Genomic DNA, 14,777 nt, shown 5'->3' on the forward strand with positions numbered 1-14,777 from the left:
TATAGGAGGAGTTAAACTCTAAAATGGTGTTTGAGATTGGCGTTTTGTACTAAAATCGTCCCTGAGATTCCAATTGTACCAATTACGTCTCTGGGATTGAAAAAATGCACCATGTTAGTCCCTGACATATTTTTCATTAACGACATGATGACATGGCATGATGACGTGGATTGTAAGTGACACGTGTCACTTCATGATTTGGCCACGTGTAATGATATGATGATGTGGTGACCAGTGACACGTGGCATGCTGACGTGGATGGTTGTGCCACGTGTCACAATGTTATTTGGCCACGTGTTCAATTGTGTCAGGTGTCGCAACAATATTCGTCCATGTGTCATCCATTATGTCATCGTTGTATATGCACCAAATTAGTCCCTCACTTTGCATTAAGCGACTCATTTTAATCCCTGAAATTGAATGTCGCGCACCAAACTAGTCCCTTCACCAGTTTTTTCTCATTTTTTCTATAAATTCAAAATTCTCAATATTTTTGAATGCATTAATTTCAATTATATTTTTTCTATTGCGAATACCCTAATCGCCGACTTGGAGTTGACGTGAAGACTTTTCAAACACCTTCACTGCCATCTTCGATCTCTTTCAGTACTTTTATAAAAAAAAATTTCTTGCGGATACCTCTAATAACCGCCGTCTTAGAGTTGACGTGAAGACATTTCAAGCTTCCCTCATTACCATCTCCGACCTCTTTCGTCTAGACTGCAGAGGTCAAAGGTGGTAGTGAAGGTGCTTGAAGTTCCTTCAATCTAGTTCATTTATACATAACGAAAACGTGTATTTCATAAGAAAAAAATGTTTATTTTAATTATTAATTTCTTGTTAAAAACATATTTTTTATGAAAAAAAATGTGTCTAATCAATCATATAATTATTTTTTTATAATAACATACTTATATATTACAAAATTTACCAATGTTAAATTATTAAAAAAATTATATAATTAAAACAAATCTTAAAAATTTTTATAAAAGCACTTGTATTTAAACGATATATGAAAGAATAGAATTGAAATTAGTGTATCCAAGATATTAAAATTTTAAATTTAAAAAAAATAAAAAAAATTTGTGAAAGGACTAGTTTGGTGCACGACATTCAATTTCATGAACTAAAACGAGTCACTTAATGAAAAGTGAGGGACTAATTTGTGTATATATAACATAGGCATAATGGATGACACGTGGATGAATACTGTTACGACACGTGGACACGTGGTCAAATAACATTGTGACACGTGGCACAACCATCCACGTCAGCATGCTACGTGTCACTGGTCACCACATCATCATATCATTACACATGGCCAAATTATGAAGTGACACGTGTCACATACAGTCCACGTCATCTTGCCATGTCATCACGTCGTTAATGAAAAATAAGTCAGGGATTAATATGGTGCATTTTTTTCAATTTCAGGAATATAATTAATGCAATTGGAATCTCAGAGACGATTTTAGTGCAAAATACCAATCTCAGAAACCATTTTGGAGTTTAACTCTATATAGGAGCGATCTTTGATGGCCAAAATTATAGTGGCTAAAAATATTAAAATTGGACTAACTTATAAACGAATGACATGTGAAGAGTAGCATATAAGTTGTTAGTGGGTTTGATCACGTTATATGCTAGGGATTACATAAAGTAAGAAATGAGTTGACAAAAATTATGTGTATATTATGAGGGTCTTTTATGTGAAAATAAATTCTATTAATATTTTTTGAGTGAGTAACATTAAAAAATTAAAAATTCATTACAATATTAGGTCAATAAAAGTTCCTTGATTATTAATCTATTATCTATTTTTTATTATATATTTAGAATTTTATAATTAAAATGTGTCACATGTTACTCTCTCATTGTAATTGAAATTTAATCTTTTTCTTAAAATTAGAGTGTTATCTCCTCGTCTCTTTTTCTTTCTTTATCTCTTTTGTTTCTTCACTCACTCTATTTCTTTTATATATTATTATCAATGACTAATTACAAATTTGATAATCAAAATGTATAATATCACATTCTCTAATTAAAATTAAAATTAAAATTAAAATATTAAAATTAAAACATAACTATATTATATTACTAATTTAACAATCAAAATATATCACATGACATTTTTTCATTAAAATTGAGATAAAATATTTTTTTTCAAAAATTAATAAACTTTCTTCTTCTATCCTCTTATCTATCTCTCTCCCCTTCTCTATTTCTCTCTATCCTTCCACTCTATATATAACTTATAATTTATATTACTAATTTGACAAACCAAAATATATCATAAGATATTCTTTTATTACAATTAAAATAAAATATTTTTTTCAAAAATTAACAAACTCTCTCTCCATTTTTTATCTTTCTCTCTTTTCTCTCTCATTCTCTATTTCTCTCTAAATTGATATTCTATAAAAAATTAAATTAATAAAATAATATAATTTAAATAAACTCATAAAACTATAAAAAATAATCCTATAATATTATTTATATATGTTGTTGTTGTTATTATTATTATTATTATTTGTATATTTTTTTATATTTTTTTTAGTTTTAAATTTTTATTGTTTATCTTTTCAATATATATTTTCGGATATCTTCCTTTAAATATTTATTATATATAATTTGAAGAGAATACTAATATTGTGATTAATAATTAATTATTTAGAATAAATATTTAATTATTTAAAATATTAATTTGAATTAATTTTATAACTATCAATATAAATATTAATTAATTTTATATCTCTTACTTTAAAAATTAATTTTTTAAAATAATTAAATCTTTGGAGAGGAGAGGACGCTCTAATTTTAGAAGAAAAAATTGAATTTCAATTACAATAAAAGAGTAACATATAACCTATTTTAATTATAAAATTAGTAATATATAATAGATATAATAGATAATAAATAATAAATAATAAATTAATAATTAAAAAGTTTTTATTGATCTAACATTTAATGGATTTTAAGTTTTTAGTGTTATCCACTCAATGAAATTTTTTTTTTCTTCACACAAATACCCACTACTTTATCCTGCAATAATTTCTAACAAGTAACATGATCANTAACTGCTTCTCTGGATAAGGAGTATCAAAACTGACTTCTGCATCTCTAATTGAACATATATTTTATTCTTATAGGTATAGTGCTGATTTGGCACTCTTTGTTTATTACCATTATAACTTATATTTCATTTCATGCTTAAAATAAAAGTTGTCGTATTAGAAAAATAAAATACAATTAAACCTCCATACATCTCTATAGCTAATTAACATTCCATAATTTAAAAAGTTAGTAACCTTCATTGCCACTCAAATTAAAGAAACCCAGAATCTTATTCCATTCACACACCACAAATTAACATTATAATAATTATATGGTTATGCCAACTTCTATATATATATGTAACAACCTTTAAACCTGGTCATGTACGTACCTCAGCTCAAAGAAATAAACAGAAATCATTAGACCCTCTAACTCGCACTTAATTACAATGGATGCTCACCAAGAAACACTGATATTCAACAATGATTATGAGGTGCATGATTTCACTGAGGACCCCAACTTTGATCAGCTCATCAATTTAATTAGAGGGGATAATAATAATGAAGATGATGCTGCTGTGTTCTTTAACTATGGTTCAGACATTATCACCAATGATTGCTTCCTTGATGATAATCAGAATCAGAATCATTTACTTCTTCCATATGATCAGATTCATCAGAGCCATAACAACAATAGTAGCAATGAAGTGATGATGAATAATGTGTGTGGTGATGATCCTAGCCCTACTAACCTTATTAGCTCCTTCTCTTGCTTTGATGAAGGGGTGGTTAATAGAGAAAATGAAGGAGAGTATTCTTCTGCAACCACAACTGCAACTGATGAGGCTAATCTTAGTGGTAAACCAAGGCTGAAAGCTGATAGGTCCAAGACTCTCATCTCTGAGAGGAGGAGGAGAAGCAGAATGAAGGAGAAGCTTTATGCACTCCGCTCTTTGGTCCCTAACATAACAAAGGTGTGTCATCAAGTCTCAATCTTTTCTTAAGTTATGTTTGGTTATTGTTTTATATGCTTGTTCCTCAACTCAAATGTGTTACAAACATGTGTCAGATGGATAAGGCATCGATCATTGGAGATGCATTATCGTACGTGCATGAGCTTCAAGCACAAGCTAAGAAGCTAAAGGCAGAGGTTGCAGGACTTGAAGCATCTCTGTTTGTGTCAGAAAATTACAAAGCATCCTTTGATGACAATTACATAAAAACTGTTCAAGTCACACACAATAGCCACCCGATCAACAAGAAGATAGTGCAGGTTTATATGATTTGATTTTCCATAAGTTTCTAGTTAGATTTTGCATGTGACTAACATATTATTATGTGTGCTTTGTAGATAGAGATGGTTCAAGTGGAAGAAAGAGGGTATTATGTGAAGATAGTGTGCAACAAAGGAGGAGGAGTTGCTGCATCACTCTACAGGGCTCTCGAGTCTCTTGTGGGTTTCAGTGTTCGGAATTCAAACTTTGAAACTGTTTGTGACACTATACTACTTACATTTACATTGAATGTGGGTTAATACTCTACTTCACTCTAATGAGTCAACAATTTGCTTAAGAATAATTAATTTAATCACTACTATGTGTTGTTGGAAAACAGGTTAAAGGCTTTGAACCAGAAGTTAACCTGCCAAACTTGAAGCTATGGGTGACAGGCGCTCTTCTCAACCAAGGCTTTGAATTCATGGCAAATTTTCATTATTGACATTTCACTATACACGCTTGTTCAAACCATGTTTTTTGACTTCTATGATTCCAAATCGAAACAACTTTTCAAATGTAAGCCTTTATAGTCATCACTCATTAGTGTAACTGCAAGTGTTTGTTTGGATTGGTTTTTTATAAAATATTTTTTTTCTGTAAAAAAAAATATTTTATAAAAAAAAATACTTTTTCAAAAACCAATCTAAATTGACCCTGATATGATGGCTCTTATTACCACTCTACCGTTAGTTGCTTCATAACTTCGTTCTATGTAGTTTTGCAATTTCTACATTAAAAAACAGCATAGGAGAATTAAGTTTTTGGACAGGCTTCAGTTGTTTAAGTAATTATAATGTACCATTTCATTTTCTTTTTTGGCTGTTACAACTAATTATTTCAGAAAAGGTATTATAGAAGGCAGCAGAAGCTATTTAAATTTCAACCCATAGAGTTAGAAATAATTCACGTACAAGAAGACACGTAAAACGATATTGTTTGCTTGTTTTCCTCTTTAAGGTTCGTCTTTTTTTTTTTGAGAATGCAGAGCATAAACCAACGGTATTTCAACGTTATCTAAATTGCAATACATTAAGTCACCAAAAAAAAAATTGCAATACATTATGTGTAAACTGTAAAGCTTTCACGAAGGGCACCACATGCTCCAGTCAAACTATATTTGTGGCATCCTGATTTTCACAACCTTAAACTAAACCTAAACCAATAAGGAGACACATGAATATAATTATGGCAGTAAATGGCCAACTTCAACGCCTTAATCACCATGAAAATCAACAAACAGCAATGCGCTCTGTCTTTTATTGTTGATCTCCATTCTCCAGCTTCATTAATGAAATGTCACAAGGATCGAGGTCTCTGATCATTAGTTGCAATGCTTCATGTTGAAGACTTGAAGTACAAGATCTTTGTTGATGATGCCATCAACCGTTGCATCAAGTACAAATTTGAGGGTATCTCCTGCAATCAAACTTCAGCTCTATAATCAGTTTGTAGCAGATGAAGTTCATTACAAGGAATGTTTAGTGGCATTCACAAGAACGTAAACACGTAGCACGGTTAAAATTGGCATTAATGAGGTCTCTGATAGGCTGAAGCCTCCTATTTACTATTGAAATTTGGGACAATAGTTAGTAAGGAGGTTCAAGAATCAAGAGAATGAAGAGTAAATTACTATTATAACAAATAAATTGAGAAATTAAATATATATAAAAGATAAGATTGCATAAAACAAGTACCATTCGATGGACTGTTCTGATTCCCTGCTTATTGATGCTTATACAGACACCCCCAATGATTGAGTACTCATTTTCCGGAGACACCAATATTTGCGCTGTTCATTGCATTAATCCACGTGAGATTATATAAGAATGGATGAACAAGCTAGAAAGCCACCCACAGGGATATAAGCATTCTGTAGGTCCAATTCGCAGCACCTAGATGAGAGAGCCTGAATAATGATGTACATACTATGTGTGCAGCTAACAAGTTTCATCCACCTGGACCACACTCATCATCCACAAAGTCTCTTGTCCTGCAAGGACATTTCCATCATAACTTGGTATGCATATCATGTAGCAAGTATATTGTAAAGTATACATGAAATATTAATTCAAGGCACACCAGAATATAAACAATATCCTGGCAAAGTCACATACAATAATTTCATTTGAAACAGCAATTAATTTTATCAATGCAAAAACTGCATTAATGGCTTAACATTTGATGCCAAACTCGGTATACTTTGCCCATAAATTTTTCTGTCAGATAAAATGGGAGTTGAACTTCACCTGAGTTTTGGAGAAGCTATGGACATCGTTCCCTTTTCACTCTAGCAATGCCACCCAAAGATTTTAACAAGCTTTTACTGTGTTTGATAGCCCTCATCATTGATCCCCTTGGACAAGATCTGCAGTACTGTACCCTTGGTAATCCAGGCAGTCATTTCTGGTTGTATTTCAAAGGGGTTAAGAGGATGCTTGTTTCCATTATCAAGCTGCACACCATACACAAATGGTAATTTAAGGGTAAGGAAACTCTCTGGTGGTAAGATCACTTGACATCCAAGGCTGAACTGCAATTTCCGTTCACGATCTGGAACTGACATAGGTAGGCATGATGTCTACAAGGAGAATAATATCGAATTTAGCAGAATGTACAACGATCACAACATAATAATAGAAGTCCAATAAAAAATGCTGGGCAAAGAGGTAATGACAATGCACAACTGGATTTAATCAAACACCATCACCTTATTAATCTAACTCCACCAATGCAGCCTTTCAGGGATGGTATACTAAAAAGAAACAAGTAACTCTAAAGGTTTTCTGGTCCTCGGCTGACTGAATAATGTTTTGGTGGAAGTGTTCCTACCAATTGCAAAAATGAGACCATGGAAAATACTACATATATCAAGGCCACTGGAATCTATAACTACACAACAGAAGGTTGTTATCGCCAGTCACTAAACTCATTTCTTGACATATTTCACTCTTATCTACCAAAAGCCTACCATCTAAAATATGCAAAATATTATATAGTTACATTAACGATTTCAAGACATGCATACTGAAACGATAAAGACATACCTCGAATTGTATGTTAGGGCATGTTGCTAGGATCACAGGAAATGGAGGTGTAACCTACAGCAATAACATAGATCAGGATCCTGATTTGTAAAATAAGAATTACACCCAAAAAGAGGCTCAGCATGGAGAGAAATTTATCGGAACCAGCATTGATGTTTAAGTATTAATATGCATTAAATTAAAAGGGGGGAAACAAAAACCAATGTTGCTAAGTGAAACTCAAAAATGCTTAAATGAGCAGCAAACCATACCATGAATATTCTCTTAAGCTGTGAGATACCACTGGCAAACTTAACCTTTGGTGTATCTTTCTTATTCCTAGAATTCCTGCAGTGCGGACAGATCATGTAGATAGGCAAGTTGCGGTTCAACATCGAGAATGCAAGATCATCACCATCCATATTAATAGCTTGAAGATCCCTCCCAAATTCTTTTGCATGATTCGGGGCCTTTGCCAACTCAGCCACAGATGCCAAATTGTGTTCATTTGGTGGAATGGAAGTATATATCAGTCCATCTGAAGTCAAATCACCGTTAGCAATCATTTCACTTGATTTGGCCACATCTCTTTCCTTATTTATGAAAGCACCATGAATTTCATTTGAGCGTCGATGCACTTTGCCCCAGGAAGCATTCTTGCTGACTTTAGCATGATAAGCCTGATTTCTGCCAGTAGGGTCCATAGAAGAAGATCTGCGAGACTCTTCGGAGAAAGAATATAAAGATCCAAGTTCGGTTAGATGGTCTGCATTTAACAGGAAACGATGGCCACGGGGGCACTCATGCTCAAAGCCAACATACACCATCACATTCTTTGCATAAGAATGTGATTGGCTCCTCTCACCACCGTTCATGTGTACAGGCACCACGTTGCTACCTATCTTTAAGAATGGATCACTACCTCTGTTGCTATTATTGCCATTACTATCAACAGGTCCCTGAGTAAATGATATATCTTGAGATTTTTGAGATAACTGATGATCAGTAGCTGTATTAACTCGTTCTGCGATCTGATTACTGGGATTACTTTGCTTTGTACCCTTCTCTGAACCTGATATAGGCAATTTCTTTTGCTGGAGAGGAGGGAATCCTGAATCAGCAGCCACTGATCCAGCAACAACCTCAGAAAAAGGTTTTCTCATTTTGGGCATAGGAATTCCTCTACCAAAACTTATCTTTTTATCATCAGGCTTTATAATTTCTAACGATGTTTTATGATCTTCTGCTCCATTCAGGACAGCTGGATAGGGTTGTCTGATTCCAGTTTTCTTTGCATCTGCAATATGTTCAACCTTGGGTGGCGGAATTAGAGAATCTTGCTTTCCTGTGCTCTCTGTCAACCCATTTGGTCTTTTCTGTTTCTCTAGGTATACTGTCCACTTCAAAAGAAACTTTTGAGTGGCACAAAACCCACTCTGAATTAAGCCTTTAGAAGGTTCATAGTATCTTGCACCCCCAATACGAAGCAAACTCCAAGAAGAAGATTGAATAGGTCCCACAGATTTTACTTCTGGTAGTTTGACTGCAGGAAGTAGCTCATCACAGTCAGAAAAGCAAATAGCATCAGCTGATTCAAAATCAAAGGGATCAGGACGTAACTGTCGAGAACGTCCACAAGCACATGCATGAAGGAAAAAATAGCCACTGGAATGTGGCTTGTGTGAATCTCCTGAATCTAAATTACCAATCTCAACATCATGTCTTTGGTGCATGCATGGTTTGCCTGTTAAACTAACAGCATCACACAATTGCCTTCCGGATTTCCAAATGGAAGTGCACTCCTCTTCCAAATTTTTTGCAAAGTGTTGCACTGCAGGTCCTTTGACCATTGCGTGAAACGCATGTAAAGCCTTCTCTAAATGGGCTTCATGCTGTGAAGTAGGATAACAAGGAGGTAAGTCCTTTAAATAAATCTCCTTTGCAGTTGGAATGGCTTTTTGGCACCATGAAGTCGAAAATTTAGTGTTCAGCCCTCTACCACTTTGCAACCAAGATACTGCAACATCAAAAGTATTTGTGCCCTTCAAAGATCCTTCTGCCGCTGGTAAGGCAGTGTTCCTTGGACGGGGTTTTCTTTTAATCATTTCCAATTCATCCAAGCAACCCCCTTTTGCACAGAGAACTCTGCTCAAAATATGATTACTAGAAGTTAACCAAACTTCAAAATTTGGAAGATCCGGAGTAGTGTATGTTCTCCCTGATGCAGCTGAGGCAGCAGCTGCAGCAGCAGCGACTGCAACCATACCAACACCTGCAGCTGAGCCACTGTTGGTATTGACTGGTCCCCCTCTCCCTCTCAAAATATCAGCTTGCCTGTAAATGAACTCTTTAAGAGATATTAAATCTTCTTTGCTTGAACTTTGCCCGTGGGTTTCCAACAGGAGGGAATCGGATGTTGCTTTCCCATTTAACACATCTTCAACAAGTCCACTGGCAAAGTCAAGAGATTCACCTTTTTTATTAGAAAACTGATCTAACAATATAACTGCTCTCGATGCATCAAGTGAGAACAAAGGTGCAGAGACTGGGGTAGCCCCTCTCACACCAGAATGATTTATTTCAGAACCTGACAAGGTACGGCATTTCTTAATCAGAAAACGAATTTGTGCTTCAAGTGAAGACTGTAGTTTCTTCCTAAATCCACCTTCAGATCGACTTGCGGGGCGTGCCAGCACAACTACTGAACCAGAACCTTTTGCAGGCAAGTTTGTTTTGGCCACTGTATTCAAACTTGAAGACTGACTAAGAGAAGAGGCATCAGAAGTGTCCTCCCCATTTGTGCTTGAATTGGATAAACTAGAGAAATCATCCACAAATACAAACAGTATGACAGGTATGCACTGTCCTGGAAACAAAGAAGGATAAGAACCTAATCCTGACATGAGAGATATGGCCGAAGCATTGCGACTCAAGTTACCACCACCTCTACCTGGAGAAGAAGAACTGTTTCCCGACGTGGAAGGTTGCAAAGGGGATGACATCGAATGTGAGCGGGACGGTAATGGTGGCGTAGTAGCCTGCGATAGTGTAGCTTGGGATCTTACGAACGGAACCATAGCATGCTTGGCTGCTTGTAGTACACGAAAATTCCTCAAAATCTTAGTATTAAAATGTGACCCCTCCTGAATATATACGATAACATGGCAAACCTGCATTTCTAGATTGTTAATTAAAACAACTCTGCACAACTTCAAATATTATCATCTAAATCTCATCCGTACCAATTTCTTAAGCTCACAACTCCAATCGATAACAGTATAACTATAATTGAAAAACCCTACTCTAATTCTTCAAGTTTGGAACGCTCAACACCATGGCAAATTCACTTCTTTAAAGTTTTGAAACAACAATAGGATTAGATTAGGAAAACAAAACTCATTAACATTAGTGTTGTGGCATTTGCAAATAAGATACTTGGAGAGAATCAAAATGTCTTACAGAGAACATGAAAAGCGTTCCCTGGAGGTCGCCGAACTCGTGCTCCTCCGCAACAGAATCAAATCCCGGTGCGGGGTCTTCGAATCCATGAATCACGGGACAGCGCGTGGAGCAGAACTGCAGGAACAGAATCCCGTTATCGCGGTCGCGGAAATAACTGATTCTCCTGCTTTTAAACCACTCCCCTGGAGGTTGGTGGTCGGAGGAGGAAGGCGGAGGCAGCGGCGGCGGTGAAGGGGAATGAGGAGGGCGGATGAGAACACGAACTGGAGAGGGAGAAGGGTTCCGTTTTCGCGCTTCCATAGCGTGGTTCTTCAAGATTGGGAGCTTCGGCAATGCTCTTCTTCCTTTAACATCTTCATCTTCATCCCCCTAATTATTTTGTTTTGATTTATAATTGTTTTGGGGAGCTTGATTGATATGTTCCAGTTCGCTAATCACTGTTCACTACTTTTCTTTCTACCCCTTTTGTAACGTGGACTTCTTATTAGTTCGTGTACGGTCTCAACGATTCAACTCAAAACTTCAGGTTTTATTACTAAAATTGTACTCCACTTTAAATTTATTGAAAATTTATAACGTGTATGTTTAAATTTTTGTTGTTCATCAAAATTAAAGTAAACAAAAACTTTTTTCAGAACATCTTAAACTTTTGTTTTTCGTTTTGTAAGATGCAAGCTAAAGTGCTAAATATTAAAAATGCGTTAAAACTTCGAAAGTAATTTGAAATTGATTTTAAAATTAAATAATATATTATTAATATAAAAAAATGTATACTTATCTTATATTATCATATAAATAAAAATTACAAATCTTTTAACTCAATATTTAAAAAATGGTTTAAACGAATCTTATTAAAAATATTAAAATCAATCTATTTAAAATAGTTGTTCAAAAATTATATTATAGTATAGACTAAAAATAAAATAACTTTTAATAGAAAGAGAGAAAATGTTTTCAAAATATTTAATTTGATTTTGAAGGAAAAAGTGAAAGGAAATGAAGAGCACGTGGAATGTGTGGCATGTGGATTGAAGAAGATAAAGAAACTTCTCCGCCATTGACTCACTCTTCTCCTCCAATCACACAATGCAAGAGGCTGCATTGGCCGCCATGGCCGCCCACACTGTTCTCTCAGCTGCTTCCTCCCCACTCCAGCTTCCTCTCTTTCCTACCAACTCCATCACCGCCATCGCCGCCAACACCAAGAAAGCCGTCACCGTCCTCAGGGGCACTTCCCCCGTCGAAGGCATCGTCACCCTCACTCAACAACTCAATGGTATTCCTTCCTTTCTTCTACGCAATCATAATTGATAACAATAAATTCGATGAATCCTGCAACTTCCTTTCTTGTAGGTTCAACAACTGTTAACGTTCGTGTTACTGGCCTTACTCCTGGGCCTCATGGTTTTCACCTAGTGAGTCTTCTCTCTTAGTCTTTAGGGTTTTTGCTTGCAAGTCCTTTAATTGAAGTCATTTTCATTTGTTGCAGCATGAGTATGGTGATACCACCAAAGGTTGTGTATCAACTGGTATTGCCGTTGTTTTCCCCTTCTATTTTTTGCTATGTGGTTCTTATTTGATGAATTTTTAAGTGTTTGCTTCTTCAATGGCATATTTAGGACCACATTTTAATCCTAATAAGATGAAACATGGTGCTCCGGGAGATCAAATTCGCCATGCGGGTGACCTGGGAAACATAGTTGCTAATGCAGATGGTAATCCATCTTTCTCTTATCTTTCGTCTTTGCTTGCTTTGGACTGATTTTTGAATCAATCTGTACATCATGTTTGAAATGCAGGAGTTGCAGAAGCAACAATTGTCGACAATCAGGTGCCTTCTTTCGTTCAGTTTCATTTCCGTCTGTTAATTTGAATTCCCAATCATTTTTGTGTTTCTTTTCTCTGTGTAGATACCACTGATTGGCCCCAATTCAGTAGTTGGAAGAGCCTTGGTGGTTCATGAGCTTGAGGATGACCTTGGAAAAGGTTAGCATTTCCTTGTTATACATTTTTATATACATCTCTGCCTTACAACTCTTGCTGCTGCACAAGAAATTTCTTAAAAGCTTCTTCACTGTTGTCTGATCCAAGTAAACCTTAGATGAAAATGGAATTGGCTTATTCTTTTCGTGCTAATGTTTTTGTTGTTGCCATGTAACTGTGGACTTACATCATGACTTCCTTGCTTACTCATAACTAGAGCATTATTTACTTTAGTCTAATTTGCATTTTACTTTACTTATGCTTTTGCAGGTGGGAAGGAACTCAGCTTGAGCACTGGAAATGCTGGTGGAAGATTGGCATGTGGTATGAAGAATTTTATGAACCTTTTCAAATACATCAATCAATCCATTCCATCTGATTATATAGTTTGATGCACTTTTAGCTTTGTTGTCGAAAGATGAAGGATTCTCAATATCTGTGATTAATTGCGTTTCTTTGATAAAATCCCCATTGGTCCATATACATAATCAACTAATCATGTTAAACTAAGTTTCACTTGTAACATAAGATTTTTGTATATATGATTCAGGTTTTGCTGACCAGTGTCTCCATTGTTCTAAGAGTACTAGTTAAAGATACTAAAAAGAGTATATTTTCAGAAGTTTTTTCTTTTTTTGCCTTTTTCCAATGCATTGAAAACTTATCTATTTCACATCTCCAACATGAAGCTTCCTTTTTTTTTAATCCTTAATCAGTGCTCTTTTAATTTCACAATGTTCACAGTACTTATACTTCAATATATCTGTATCATAAACCTGATGTTTGTGTCTTTTGCTTCCTTGTTTTCAGGGGTTGTTGGTCTGACTCCAGAGTGAATGCAACTCTATGTTAGCCTATCAGTTATTAGCGTTGTTGAATTATCCATGTAAACTATGAAACATGAATGCATGATGTCCTTCCAAAACAAGAATCCAAGAGACTCCGCATACTATATTATGTAGCTCTTTTTATTAGCCTGCTTGAAATGGATTCTTAGATAGTCCGTTACTCCCGTATTTATTATAATAGGATTAATAATATTACTCCATCTTTTTTACTTTTTAAAAATGGTAGCATTTATGTTTGGTAAATCAAATTAAAAATAGTTTTCAATAAATACAAGCAAAAACAATTGTATTTAATAAAATAACTTTTAAAATTTAAAAATTAGTTAACATATGAGGTTATATTAGACTTTTAAATTTTAAAAAATTTTATTTTAGATGTTTTCAAAAGTATTCTAATCTTTTAAAAACTACAAATACAAATACATGAACATAATTTTTTTTATTTACCAAATACTAAATGAGAAACTTGAATTTTTAAAAAGTATAAGCACTTTTCTAAAAAATTTTACCAAACCAAGTTTAATTGTATTGAGGTATAAGCTGGATAGAATTTGGTATCAAGATATATTGATGAATTATGTTATACCAAATATTATTGAAGTAGGATATGAAAGGCCCAACAATGGTAATAAGGAGTGGGTAGAGTAACAAGCAGGCCTCAACCAAACTAATACTGAGCCTAAGCCCTTAAGAAAGCTTCTATGTTAGTATCTTATGTGGATTTCTCTTTCAAAAAAAAAGTATCTTATGTGGATTTGAAAGGTTCAGCTAACTCCTCCTGACAAAAAAAAGTTCTTTTTTTTTGAATTTCATTATTCATATGTATAAGTATACAACTATAAATACAATTGTCCAGTAAGTTCAGTATGACAGCACCAATGAATTATAACTCGACATAATTTTTCTATACTCACAACAAAAATTCAGCATGACAGCAATGCACTATAAAATGATTCATATGAATTTATGTATGAAATGAGTGGAGTAAGGATGAATTTTGGCACTATCTGACCTCATCTTGTCCTATCTTATTTTACTCAATATTAATCACACTCTTATCTGCGGTATTGACAACCTGCTCTCGTGCGAGGCGGAACGGATACCCTCGAGTTTGGATAGTGTTGCTGATGT

At 34.6% G+C, this 14,777-nt stretch overlaps 3 protein-coding genes across 3 annotated transcripts; 2 read left to right on the forward strand and 1 right to left on the reverse strand.

The window, feature by feature from the left end:
* The first annotated feature begins 3,418 nt into the window (after positions 1-3,418).
* LOC107461853 (transcription factor FER-LIKE IRON DEFICIENCY-INDUCED TRANSCRIPTION FACTOR) lies at positions 3,419-4,778 on the forward strand. Its single transcript, XM_016080408.3, has 4 exons — positions 3,419-4,027; positions 4,123-4,326; positions 4,405-4,578; positions 4,668-4,778. Exons 1-4 carry the CDS (start codon positions 3,503-3,505, stop codon positions 4,770-4,772), a joined length of 1,008 nt encoding a protein of 335 aa, XP_015935894.1. The 5' UTR covers positions 3,419-3,502; the 3' UTR covers positions 4,773-4,778.
* Positions 4,779-5,319: 541 nt separating this feature from the next.
* Positions 5,320-11,115, reverse strand: LOC107461852 (uncharacterized). The gene is made up of 7 exons (XM_016080407.3): positions 10,813-11,115; positions 10,304-10,523; positions 7,626-10,219; positions 7,375-7,428; positions 6,577-6,908; positions 6,025-6,320; positions 5,320-5,757 (listed from the first exon to the last, which is right to left on the reverse strand). The coding sequence occupies exons 1-5, from the start codon at positions 11,113-11,115 to the stop codon at positions 6,651-6,653; spliced, it is 3,429 nt and encodes a 1,142-aa protein (XP_015935893.1). The 3' UTR covers positions 5,320-5,757; positions 6,025-6,320; positions 6,577-6,650.
* A 677-nt stretch (positions 11,116-11,792) lies between these two features.
* Positions 11,793-13,784, forward strand: LOC107461888 (superoxide dismutase [Cu-Zn], chloroplastic). The gene is given in 9 exon segments (XM_016080446.3): positions 11,793-12,091; positions 12,169-12,230; positions 12,305-12,344; positions 12,435-12,450; positions 12,453-12,530; positions 12,615-12,646; positions 12,726-12,801; positions 13,069-13,122; positions 13,609-13,784. Coding segments are annotated over 9 exon segments (648 nt in total). The 5' UTR covers positions 11,793-11,827; the 3' UTR covers positions 13,635-13,784.
* Positions 13,785-14,777: the final 993 nt, after the last annotated feature.

Source organism: Arachis duranensis, chromosome 8 (assembly GCF_000817695.3).
Source record: "Arachis duranensis cultivar V14167 chromosome 8, aradu.V14167.gnm2.J7QH, whole genome shotgun sequence".
NCBI classification, from domain to species: domain Eukaryota; kingdom Viridiplantae; phylum Streptophyta; class Magnoliopsida; order Fabales; family Fabaceae; genus Arachis; species Arachis duranensis.

Coding starts and splice junctions, on each gene's coding strand:
- LOC107461853 (XM_016080408.3), top strand. CDS start 3,503: ATGGATGCTCACCAAGAAACACTGATATTCAACAATGATTATGAGGTG. Junction 4,028..4,122: donor TGGTCCCTAACATAACAAAG/GTGTGTCATCAA, acceptor AACATGTGTCAG/ATGGATAAGGCATCGATCAT. Junction 4,579..4,667: donor TACTTACATTTACATTGAAT/GTGGGTTAATAC, acceptor GTTGGAAAACAG/GTTAAAGGCTTTGAACCAGA.
- LOC107461852 (XM_016080407.3), bottom strand. CDS start 11,115: ATGGAAGCGCGAAAACGGAACCCTTCTCCCTCTCCAGTTCGTGTTCTC. Junction 10,524..10,812: donor GAACGCTTTTCATGTTCTCT/GTAAGACATTTT, acceptor CTAGAAATGCAG/GTTTGCCATGTTATCGTATA. Junction 6,909..7,374: donor GCCCTAACATACAATTCGAG/GTATGTCTTTAT, acceptor TTCTCCTTGTAG/ACATCATGCCTACCTATGTC.